Source organism: Centroberyx affinis, unplaced genomic scaffold (genome assembly GCF_046629955.1).
Source record: "Centroberyx affinis isolate AG114_WGS23_722 - 3 ecotype Tasmania unplaced genomic scaffold, CSIRO-AGI_Caff_v1 ptg000739l_1, whole genome shotgun sequence".
Taxonomy (NCBI): domain Eukaryota; kingdom Metazoa; phylum Chordata; class Actinopteri; order Beryciformes; family Berycidae; genus Centroberyx; species Centroberyx affinis.
Window position 1 is genome coordinate 257,728 of NW_027279352.1, and position 12,767 is coordinate 270,494.

A 12,767-nucleotide genomic window follows, 5' to 3' on the forward strand; every position below is an offset into this window, starting at 1 on the left:
ACCAAGGAGAGTGATTGTTTTTATACGAAAAATTGTGCCTTTCAAAACGAGAATAAACTCATAAATAAAAACATCAGGCAAGTCATGGTCCTCGACCCCTTCCAGATTGACAGGTTTCCTAGTATTGTCTATATTCTGATTTATAGAGGACATAGACTTTATTCCCTGCCAAGCTGCCCGAAGGTCACCACTACTATACCATACTTCTATTTTATTCCCATACATTTTCCTTGCTTTCCTAATTTCATTCCTCACATCTCTAGATATTACTTTCTTATCCTGTGAAGAAAATGTGCTTCTTTTTATTTAGAACATTTTTTATTTTTTTTAGCCCCTAATAAAGAAAAAAAAAAAAAGTAGACATATACATGGCCACACTCACACATACGCACACAACCATGAGTACATCCAGAGACACACTAAAGGCTAGCGAGTCTTGTTGCTCAATTACTCTTAAATGTGTCAACTGAATCAGCAGATCGATTTTTTTCTGGGAGAATATTCCACAGTTTATGAACTGCTACAGAAAAAGCCTTGTCACCAGATTTCTTTTGTCGAAACCGTGGAATGGCTAGCAGACCTTTGTCAGTGGACCCAAGGGGCCTAACAGTGGTGTGGGGGGTCAGAAATTTAGCCAGGGGCGAGACCATGCAACGCTTGGTAAGAAGGGTGGAGCTGCTTGCCGCAGCATTCTGTAGTTGTAAACGGGAGATAGAAGTCTGACTAATATCAAAATACAAGGAACTGTCGTGACTCTGATAAGCCTGGAAAAGCTGATGTCTATCATCAAGTCACATTTCTGAAGTTTTTACATGACCTGGTGCATCTTTTTAAAGTAGCAATGCTTACTTTCAAAGCATATGGTCCAGGTATGTATGAGTGGACCAAATTGTAAAGTCAAGTCAGCATAGTGAAGCAGATAGTGGTGTTTTGGTCTAAGATTTTCACGTGGGAATAACTCTTGCCTCATTTCCACATATTCTTCGATCAGTACCTTCATGTAAGCAATCTGAGACTCTGAAAGTCTAGGTGCGCAGACAAATTCAACCAACTCCCTCAGAAGAAGTGCCAGCTGCTATACAGCAATGTCAGCATCTTCAATTCAGTCATGCACTTAAACAGGCAAGAACTTCAATAGCCACCTGTTCTGGGCTGGGCAAGTATACTCCTGCTGAATATCCTGAAGAGTTTTCATTTCCTTAGTGGTCTCTGTAATTGTGGAGGCTGGGACTAAATACTTTGCCTGCAAACCCAAGTAAAACCGTTCCTTTTAACACTTTATTTGAGGGGGGTGAATAGCTACGGCTGACATAACACTGTCATAACTATGTCATGACAACTGACACGAACATGAATTAAACTTTATGAATGTTTATAACTGTTGTCATTAAGTGTCATTCGGTTGATAATGACACTTTCAATGCAAAGTTGACACTGTTCTAGATGTCTCTGTCATGAAAACTTGACATTAACCAAAGGGACATAACCTGTCATAAACATATGTCATGACTGACGTCATTATCAAACACAAATTGGTTGTATGTGTTAAGATTATATAACACACTTGGATAAACCGATGTCCAGGCGTGTATATGTTTTTAAAACGTTTATTTCTCCCAGGTACAATACACAATCGACTGCATCTCTCAACACCTGTAGCTATCGGTCAATTAGCTACGCACATGACAAGGACCTCTCAAAAAGGCCCCAGGCTGCCCCTGCGTGCCTGCGTGCAATTCAGTTGTTCTCAACAGACCTTATAAGTGAATATGATAAACAATTTACTGATAATTACTTAAAGAAATAAAAATAAAGAACATTGTGGGGGGTGTCCAAAATTCTGCCCAATATTACTATGAGCCCCACACTCTCCCCTCCAAAATGAATGTCGTCCCGACATTACATATACCATCTCAAAGGGATATGTGGTTACCACATTGATCAGTGGTGCTTTTGTTGGTCTGTTAGGACGCTTCCGTTTCACCGTTTGGTGAAGCCACAGCCTTTCTCGTTACATATGTGCCCACACATTGTGTTAATGACAATAAATTGAATTGAATTGAATTGAATTTTTAGCATTAAGAGGGGCACTACAATTGCAAATAATTCATATCTCAAAATCGGCCAGATCGAATTTTATGAAACTTGCAACATAGGCTAACTTTCAACTACCTCAACTAACAACTAGATAATTAAAACCAACTATCAAATGTTGATTTATCCTGAAGTTGCCTGATATCAGGCAGAATTGTCAACTCGTTACACTCCATTTCCATCTTCAGTCTGACATTGCCTCCACTCTAACCGATTTCCGTGGGTGAGGGGGATTCGATTTTCCCTAACCAATCACTAGAGACTAAAGTATCCGCCCTAATCTAAGTCGACACTCATGCGTAGCCATGACAACATCAGAGACGGTTCAGAAAGTATAGAGCATCTTTGACAACACAGGGTGAAGTAAAAACAAAGTATGACGACTTTTAATCAGGAAAAGGGAAAAAGGTTGACTCAAACTCACCCAGATTCGCCAAAAAGTTTAAAGGGCTGTATTTCCCACAACATTTATCACATTGTCATAAAGCTTGTTACAAATATGTATCTCACCCAGATCAACACATTTTTCTGTTGGGTAATCAAAGTTTGTCAAATCATCATGAAACTCGGTGAGCATGTTAAAATGCGTTGAATAACCATGTGTGGAAAGCCATTATAAGACGAACCAATAGGAGGCACCCAAATACCAAAAAATTCTCTGACATCATGGCTTAGAACTCAGCGTGTTTGAACCTTTATGGGAATGTAACACCTCTCTCTCTCTCTCTCTCTCTCTCTCTCTCTCTCTCTCTCTCGCTCTTTTTAAAAAAAATTTTTTTCTCTCCGTTTGTCTCTGTGCAGGACCAATCAGCTGGTGAAGATCCTCTACTCTTTTGGCATCTTTGTTAGCTTTGCCATCCAGTTCTTTGTCCCAGCTGAGATCCTGCTACCTCCAATCCGGGCTCAGCTTCAGGAGAGTTGGAGGGCTTCCTGTGAGATGCTGCTGCGTGGTCTACTCGTCTGCCTGACATGTGGGTATTTTCCACCTCTTGGTTTTTATCTCTCCCCCTTTCCTCTCCTTTATTTTAGGTTGTCAATATTTTTGTTTTCCATGTACTCAGAGTGTATGGATGGTTTGTAAATACATTACAAGTTGCCTTCTTTTTCATTTGTCCGCATTTAACAGTTCGATTATTGGTTATTCAAGCAATATTGATCACTGTAGTAATAACAGTAGTATAAAAAGACAGCAGTAGTGACAAAACACTTTTTGCCACTGGTCAAGGCACAGTCTAGGACAGGGGTATTCAAGTACAATTGCAGCAGGTCCAGGCACGCAAATTTCCTACATGTATTACAACAAACTGTAGTTTGTTGCACTTAATTCGTTTTTTTTTTTGCTGTCAGTGCAGAAGTGCAATTTTGAATTGTAGGAAAAAACGTATGCTGAACAAAAATATTATAACAAATAGTTTCCCTTTCTGAAATACAAGAACCAAGTGTAGATTTAGTCTTCTGAGAGAAAGACCGGTTCTCTCTTCTGAGTACTACTGCATTCACAGAACTGAGCTCCAATAATGATGAACACATCACAACAAGAAGTCAGATTAAAGAAATTAGAAAATGCCCCAATTTTACATGGTCATAACAATTCCATACTGGGGCTTTAGCAGAATAGAAGGAGATTCTATAGGGTAGAATAGAACCCTCTTAGAAGTCTCTCTGATCTCTTCCTCCCTTTACTTCTCCCATTTATATTTTGAACCTTGGCAAAAATCTAGTCAGTGCAACCGTCATCTTTGAACAGTATCGACTTTTCTTGTCATCACTCGCCACCATTCGTCTCTCTCTTTCTCTTTCTCTCCCTGTGGGTCTGCTGTCCCGCCACAGCCCGCCAGCTGCTCTGGCAGAGACAGCATGATTGGCTGTACTGCGCTAAACATACGCGATTGGACAAGGCACTGCAGTTGGAGGACCCATGCGGCTCCATTGAAGGAGAACAGTTGTCAGCAATTTAGCTTATTATTTCTTATTTTATATGAAATGCTTTGCAGTCCGTATAGATTCCTTACCGGGTCCAGACCCGGACCAAGGTTCCCTAGTTGAAGACCACTGCAGACCTGCCAACATGTACGGATTTAGCGTAGCAGCTCCGCATTTTGACATCAAATTACGCTGTTACGAGTTACTACGCGAAACTACGCCAAAGCGTTTTTTCTTAGCAGCCTGTGGGGATTCACAGGCACCTGCTCCTCCCCGCCTCTCGCTGTGTTGACCGGTGCTTACGCGCAGATCAAGTCTGTTAATTTTACATGTTTAAAATGTATACCTCGAAAAAGACACCGTGAGATTGTAAATTGGGAAAACCACAGCCCTTTTATTTTGAAAAGCCTCTCGCTCCGCAGCGGAGCATCCATACCTGCAGCTGAGTGTGCCAGATTTCAAACTTCACCATCGGTTGTGTACAGAGAAAGTAACTGACAATCCCAGACTCCTACATGCTTGTAAGTTTGTAATCTTACCCTGATATTATTACAACACCACATTTTCATGTATTTCTTGATTCTTAAAATAGTAAGGCTGGTTTACGTCTGGTTAATACTCCAAAAATTGTACTAATGTTAGCTAGATACAACAGGGCTTGTTAGTAAAATACTTGAAACGAAGGGGGTCCCGTCAAACGATGACAACAAAATCGTCAATATAATATAAATATTTTTTTCTTTTTTTATTTAACCTTTATTTAACCAGGCAGGTCAATTAAGAACAAATTCTTTTTTACAGTGACGGCCTAGCAAGAGGACAAAAGGACCTCTCAAAGGGTAAAGGGAAAAGGGGACAAAAAAAACAAAAAAAACATGCAAAAGAAACTAAACAAAGAACAAGAAAGTTTTAGAGATGAACCAACAGGTACTGCACTGGCTTTTTGTGTGTACTTTATGTTACTATCGTCTTCAAGTTAAAGCCGCCGGGTGTTGTTGTATGGCTGGGGGAAAACACACATGCTCTTATAGGGCTGGCACACCACAACATGAAATGACTAGAAACCACATAATATCACTGCAGTTAATTGGAAGGAATACACAACTACATAAAACACTCTTAATTCCAAGAATGCAAACTGTACTTATTCAAATTATTATTATTATAATTCCTACCATTTATAATATTAATTGAGAGACTTGAGTTGATATAAATTACTAGATTACTTTCAGTGCTTTGATGTTCAGCATGACCTGAAACGAGCCCGACTATAATGAAGCCCAAACCCGACCCGAAATCAAAATGTTCCAATTTAAAAGTCATAGCCTTGTGGTCTGTGTATTTTTTCTTTTTTTTTCTTTTCATAAAAGAAATTAAAAAATGAAAAACGAATGGTGACTTGATTTTCATTTCAAAATCCACAAATGAAAAACGGAAATAGAAGGCATTTTTTGTTTTCCTGGTCAGAAACGGCAGATACTACAACAGATACTACAACATTTTAACCCTTTTAACAACCCTTTATTATATGTAAAACAGAAAATGAAATAGTAAAACAAAAATGAAAAAAGGCGAATTTTTTTTTTTTTTTTTTGGCACTGTAGCTGCTGTGCGTCTTTCAGCACCAGGAGTGACAGAGCGGAAAGGAGAGGAGAGAGAGAGAAAGAGAGAGAGTGAGGCTTTCGCAGCACTCAGCAGAGGGAGGGGGGCTGTGTGTGTTCCCAGCCTGTGTGACACAGAGCTTCAGGAGAAAGCGAGGAACATAAAACATTGTGCTTTTTTCCACGCGTGAAAAAAAAAACCCCAACCGAGCCCGAATTATTAATTTAAAAACAAAGCCTTACCCGACATACAGTCAGGGTCGGGTAGCGAGCTGAATTTGATCAACTTTGGCTATTAGAAATGCAGTTTGACCCATTAGTGAATGAATATTTCTCTTTGCTCCCAGCTATCTTTACATGAGGAATTCAAGAAAATCAACAGTCTTTGTGTGTCATTTTTGGTGTAGCCTACTTATTGCCTGAAGGAAGGAAATACAAGATTGACTATGGAGTGATGCCACTGTACTTAATCATCTCACTGTGTTAGACTCACACTTTTTGAGATGGATTTTTCTGACAGGAATCTCTTGAGAACACTTTCAAGCATTGTCTTCATTTATCTGTAAACATGAATTTCTCTTTCTTTTTTTTCTTTTTTTTCCCCTCTGGTCCCTTTGCAGTGATGGAAGTGTTTATTGGATGAAGTTAGAGTTAGCTAATGGAAGGAGAGCTAATGAATAGCATGACTGAAAAAAGGGAAAAGTGCATTAGTACGTTGCTTCTCTGGGGAGGGCTGAGTAGTCTGTGGGGAAAACCCAACACCAGCTAGTGGGATCCCTGCTGCAGCTCTGGAATAATGCTGCAAACTAGGGCTGAACAATGAATCAAAATTTTATCGAAATCACAATATGGCCTACTGCAATTTTCAAATCGCAGGAGGCGCAATATTTGTTAAAGGCGAAAATACCATTTTAAGTTCAATACTGTCATGCTGCAGAGATGTCCTGGCCTACACATCATATTCTACAGACTTAAGAAAACATCTTTGTTTGGTACAGATCCCCGCAAAAATCACACCATAATCATTTTAATACGCTTTTCAATGAAAATGAGAATAATGATAAAAAAATGGTAAAAATGATCATTCCCTCTAATATCGCAAATCATATCGCAATTGCAATATCAGTCAAAATAATCGCAATTAGATATTTTTTCAAAATCGTACCCAGAGGCGTGGAAAGATGAGTGTTTTTGTTTTTTTCGTTTCTTGTGGAAACCAGCCAACTCCTCTTCCCGAGATCAGATTCCTTGTTTTAACACTGTCTTGTTCTCTTTCTAAGGCTCTTTGGGCTTTAATTTAAGTCCTTGAAGTAAGCACAGGTCTGGAGCCTTGCTTTCCCATTGTCATCCTAAACTTTACTCGAAGCAGTAGGGTAATCTCAACTTCATTTTGCATTCCTTATGCAGCTGCAGTCCGACGTCATGTAGCATTAGCTATGAATCTAAACTTATTAGCTTCCACTGAAGCTGTTCCAGATGGTCCATCGCTTAAAAAGGTGATGAATAGATTTGTGTTGATGTTAGAGAAAAGGATTAGATCTTATGTTGTTAGGAATTTTTTGTCTTAAAACCCCATCTTTTGGATAAATTGAATCAGTGAACCGTGGAGCCACCCAGAAGCCAATATGCATGAGAATAAATATTTGTTTACTAGCTTTGCTCATGTGTGGCCTTATTTATGAGATTCATGAAGTTGGGCAAGATGTCAGAGCTTTCCCTCCAACCATTTATTCATTCAGCTGTTCATACCCTCAATCTGTCTATCTATTTGTTCATGGATCCTCCTATCTTCCCTTCTGCCCATCACGCTGTTGGTGGGGAGAGGAAATCTTTGCCTGATGACAGTACACATCTGTCTGTGTTGCTTGTGTGCATGTGAGTTTGTATTTTGGTGAATATGTCTCTCACGCACATCTCCATTTTCAGAGGTATCTGGATGTAATCACAGTAACGCACAACTGTATCGACCCCACATGTCAGGCTGGTTAAATAGGGATTCACAGAAATGCTTGCTACCTTCTTTTTAATCAGTTTCTGAGAAGGATTTATTCTCTGCTCTCTATTGAGAAGCTCCAATATTGCTGACTCCAACCTAGCTGGCTTTGCACTGTGCAGCCTACCAAGATGTATTTTGTTCCCAAGGTGCAGCTGAGGGCATCGCAAGGCATATTCAGGTCAGGCAGGCAGGCAGGCAGTCAGTCATCAGATGCTTCGTGAGATGGCCTCCAGAGGGCGTCTTTGACTGCGAGATGCAGTGTTTCCCATACATAGGCAAAATAAGTTGGTCAATGTATAGAAATTGATCTAAATATATCTCTAACGTGCCTGATGTGCACATTACGTCATGTCTGTCATTTGGCGAAGCAAGGTTAGTAGATCAGTAGCATTGCACTCAGTCTGACAGAGCCTCCCGGTGTGAAAATGAAAGTGAAACATAAAATTCCACAATCTGCTCCAAACTCGCCTGTTAGTAACTGGATTTGTAAACAGTAACTTGATAACATGTCTTCTGCTGCCCTGTAAACCTTTAATGGTAGGTAATGTTATTACCTTGCCAAGACAGGCAGCAGCACAGTTACACGGTTGCAGACATAAAACAAACATATAACAATTTAAAAGGAAAACAAAGAACAAATTACAGAATCATAAGATATCAAAAAACATTCATCAACATTCAAAACATGTACAGCCAGATGTGCTTGCTTCCAAGTCATTTAGAAACACTTTAAATGCATCCAGTGAGACCAGCTCCCGAAGATTCAGGTAATTTTGCAACTGATTCCAAGCAGAGGGAGCAGCATACCTAAACGCCCTTTTTCCCAGTTCAATACGGACTTTAGGGACAGTAACTTCCCGTACTTTTTTGAAGGATGTAGATCCGTAGGTAAGATGGAAGCAGACCAAGAATAGCCTTATAAATAAGGATATGCCAATGGTTAAGTCTGCGGGTGGACAAGGCAGACCATCCAACCCGAGCATACAAAGAGCAATGGTGAGTAAGGGCTTTAAAATGTGTAATAAATCTCAGTTTAAGTAACGTTTGTGGATAACCGTGTGGCAAAGCTTCAATGCATCGCATTGAATTTAATTGAACACACACACCGTGGGCCTGGACAGGATCTGTGCTTGTTTAATTAGAAAAGGCTCAAAAGAAGGTGAGGTTTCTGAAGCTGCTGCTTGATGGGAGATTGGGTTAGGGGATGGGATGATTCTGATTCTTTCTTCCCTGAGAATCTCCTCTGGCCTCAAATGTTTTAGGCTGAGAACATGTGAGCTTTGTTTATGTGTGTATGTATGTGCATATGTATCTTAGAAGATGTAGACATAGAAACTATTAAAATTGGGTATTTCAGTCACACATATGAGTATTACATGTAGACCATTTATCAGATTAAAATCAAGGATTGTCCAAGGTACAGCTGCATCACAACTCAGATTTAGAAACCAAAACATCATCTGAGGGAAAACAGAAAATCCCAAGAAAATGATCGTCAAAGTGAGCACCCATATTGTCTGATGTCTACTTTAGTCTCCGTTTTTATGTATTCTGCACAGTGTAATACATGCAGCGTTTATAGTTAAAAATGGCACATTTTACAGCATTTTTTATTATTATTATGACAACAAACATTAATATGGGTGTTCACTTACTGAATTTGACAATTAAATACAAAGTAATTGGTTTAAAACACTATTTCTACCTATTTAAAATCTTGTGCTTTTATTTCCAGTTTGGCTAAATGGCCAAACCGGAAGTCTTGTTTCTGCTAATTCAATGAGAGACACACATGTAGTTCTTCTCATTCTCGTATCTCGGGTGCGCGCAAACATGAGCTTTCCAACAGCTAGAGTGGCGATTTCAGCTAAATAATGGTGTAAATATCAACTTTTCAAGTCACTTTGGGATCGGTTGGCTTCCAGAGACTTGGATTATGCTGGACAAGCTGCATAGAGCCATTTTACGGTTATTTTCCATTATTTTTTTAACTGTGAAGTCAGGTCAAGTCAGGTCCCCAGCAACTTCAGTTGTTTTCTAACAACTGAAGTCCATACAACAGGCCCTGAGCTCCATGCTCAGGGCTGTTGTATGGACTAACAAACTTCACCTGAATTTCAGCTGGCATGTAAATAATGACTGAATTTAAATTTTTGGGTGAACTATTCCTTTAGGGACACCATGTACTTTCTTAGACTGGAGAAAATCAGATACACTATTATGGGGTCCGTACAAATTCAGGTTGCTTTTCTTCAATATTTTGGGAATGCGGGTCTTCTTTTATCTAGATCACCTAATCCTTATGGCTCAGTCCAATGAGTGGGCTATATTCCACCCAGTCCAATTGATGTAGCACCTAACCAAGTTAGGGTTTGTGATCAATTGGAAGAAGAGCGCACCCCAGCCATGCCAACAGGCACTGTATATGGAAGTGCAGGTCATTTCTGCCACACTTCGAGCTTGTCTGTCAGACAGACGGATATTGTGGGGCAAGAGACGTTAAGTTATTGAATTACTCAATTGGTTCTGCTTTCTATTCTCCACACAACACCTGCTGGACAGGTGGCTGGCGAGGTCCTCGAGGCCCTTTCGAAGAAGCCTTTTGAGCCCATTAGGCGGGCCTCTCTTAAGGCGCTGCTTATTTTGTCTTCGGATAAGAGAGTGAGTGATTTGTGTGCCATTTGTGTTCGGTCCACCCCAGCTGTCTACTGATAAGAGGGGACCTTAGTGGTGGCACACTCAGACAAAATCTGTTCGTTCACCTGACAATTCACCTGGATGTATTCTATCCCCCTCCCCATGGAGGGCAGAGGTTGCATATCGCATATCCCAAGCCTATGTGTTAGCGGGCAGGGACACTCCCGCGGCTATTCATGCACATTCTACATGGTGTAGCAGTCTTGAGAACCTTGTTCAGATCTGTACAGTGGCTTGGTCAGATTTTATCTGTTAGACCTGTCTGTTTTTTTTTTCCAGGTCTGTGCCTAACACTGGGACACAGGACCTGTGAGTGAGGGACCTGTTGTACTGGAGTCTTTTGAGACTTTTGAGACACTATTGATACCAGGAGTAATTGCTATTGTAGAATATCGGGAAGTCCAGATTTATCATGGAAGTTAATATTTTTCACGTTTTGTATCAACGATATTTCAATTATTTATTCTTCTTTTTCTATATTCTTTTATTAGAAAATATTGTGGATTATGATTGAATATATATATATTACAAGGGCCCCCGTGCTTGTTATAGCATCATGTAAAAGATGTAGCATATCTGATGGGTCTGAATTGTGGGTCTCAGTATTTATGAAGATCTAACATTTCCTTACATTGTATTTTCTTAAACTGTCATGTTTTGTGATTACTATGAAATATTTGTTACCAAGGAACATTGATTGTTGTTGACGTCACTGACTACGCACCTGTTGCAATCTTGATATTTTTGACCTATATTGAATGAAGGGCCCATGCTTGTTATAGCATCTTGAAAAAGATGTAGCACATATTTTATATATTTTTTTTTGGGGGGTCAAATAAAGTGAAGATTTAGTATATTTTACAATGTATTTTATATTTCTGACTATCATGAAATAAGTAACCTAATATTTGTTATCAAGGAGCATTGGGGGGCTGGGCATGTGACGTGACTAATAATAGACACCTGTCTCTATTTAAGGTCCAGGTGAACTTTCATTTTCATGACACCCAGAAGAAGGCATAATGCCAAAACATGTTGGTGATCTAAAATATATATTTTTGTATGGAGAGAAGTGTGCAACCTTCATAATTACTAACCGTTGGTTTGGACCTTTTTATGGGTGTGCGCTCTACTGCTAAACTACTTGGACACTATTGAGACCAGCCATGAGTCTGCTGGTGCTGGAAGGCTCACATGTCAAACATGTAGGAGCGTGGCGTTAGTCTGTAACTTTTGTTCTCAATGGCTACAGGAAAACTAGAGGCGTTAAGTTCTCAGCTTAAGCCGGGAGTAGTGTCAAACTGTTTTAACACAACTCCCAGCTTGAGCTCAGAATTCAGTTCAATTTTGGAGTATTGCCAGACCACCAAAACACTGTTTTCTGGCATCCACAAGCTGCAGGAGTGACCAGCTGATCTTCTATTTGTCCTCCTGTGTTGACGCTTCAAATCTCCATCATGCAATGTGCACTAGTGGCGTCATATGCTGTGCATCAAAAGACGCTCCTCCACTGATGCTTCCTAAATGTCCAAGGCTTTACTCCCTCACTGTCCATCATCCCCACTCTTACTTTCTTTCTTTCTTTCCTAACTGTCCATCATCCCCACTCTTTCTTTTTCTTTCTTTCTTTCTTTCTTTCTTTCTTTCTTTCTTTCTTTCTTTCTGTCTTTCTTTCTTTCTTTCTTTCTTTCTTTCTGCTGTCCTCTTGCCAGTGGACTTTTTTCCCTCCTCCTCTTTTCTTATCCCTGTTTCTCCCTAGTTTCCTCTCGTAAACTCCCATGCCTCATTTCTCCTCCCTGAAGTGGCTTCTGTGAACCCAGGCTGTGTGATGGTAAAGGGGTCAGCATCGTGATGAATTAGACAAGGCCCAAGACCAGGAGAGCCATGGCTTCAGTTGCCCAGTAATCTATTTAAGACTTGAGGATGCCTCAGTTGCCTCCCAAAGCCTGTGAGTTATTGCCTGCCAGCATGAATCTGACAAGCAAAGTGCAGTCCAACTTTCTATCCAGGGTCTTTTTCTTTTTCTCCCTCGCACTTTTTCACTCCCAGTACTTTTCCCATGAGTTAACACTGTGCCTTACTTCAGCCCTTTTGACTTTGTTAATGTGGCAATGATTCAATCTTGAATTGTAGCTTGGACATTGGTTGTGACTATAGCCTGTTAATGGGTTAGAGAGTAGAGTAGAGATAGTAGACAAAGTGTCATTTGTTTTCACAAAAAATCAACCTGCCTGCCCTTTATTTAGTGTTGACAGGTATTCACCACACACAAGAAAACATCTATTCCGGTAACTCTGCAGGGGGAGGGTTGAGTGAGTGGTTAAGCTAGCATGTTTGCCGGTGTGTAAATGGTGTCACACGTGAATTACTTAGTAACACCTCTGGTATTACTCATTAGTTCAAATGTCATTGTACTGTTTTCTTTAAAATACTGGATTCATTCTCAAAAGTCTGAA

At 40.0% G+C, this 12,767-nt stretch overlaps 1 protein-coding gene across 2 annotated transcripts in view; it reads left to right on the plus strand.

Annotated features, from left to right (window-relative positions):
* The window catches only part of slc36a4 (solute carrier family 36 member 4), a 134,277-nt gene that overhangs the window by 66,178 nt on the left and 55,332 nt on the right, over positions 1 to 12,767 (plus strand). For both annotated transcript variants that reach the window (XM_071519788.1, XM_071519789.1), the window contains exon 11: positions 2,896 to 3,065. In XM_071519788.1, coding sequence (XP_071375889.1) covers positions 2,896 to 3,065 — 170 coding nt within the window. The remainder of the gene's footprint in view (positions 1 to 2,895; positions 3,066 to 12,767) is intronic.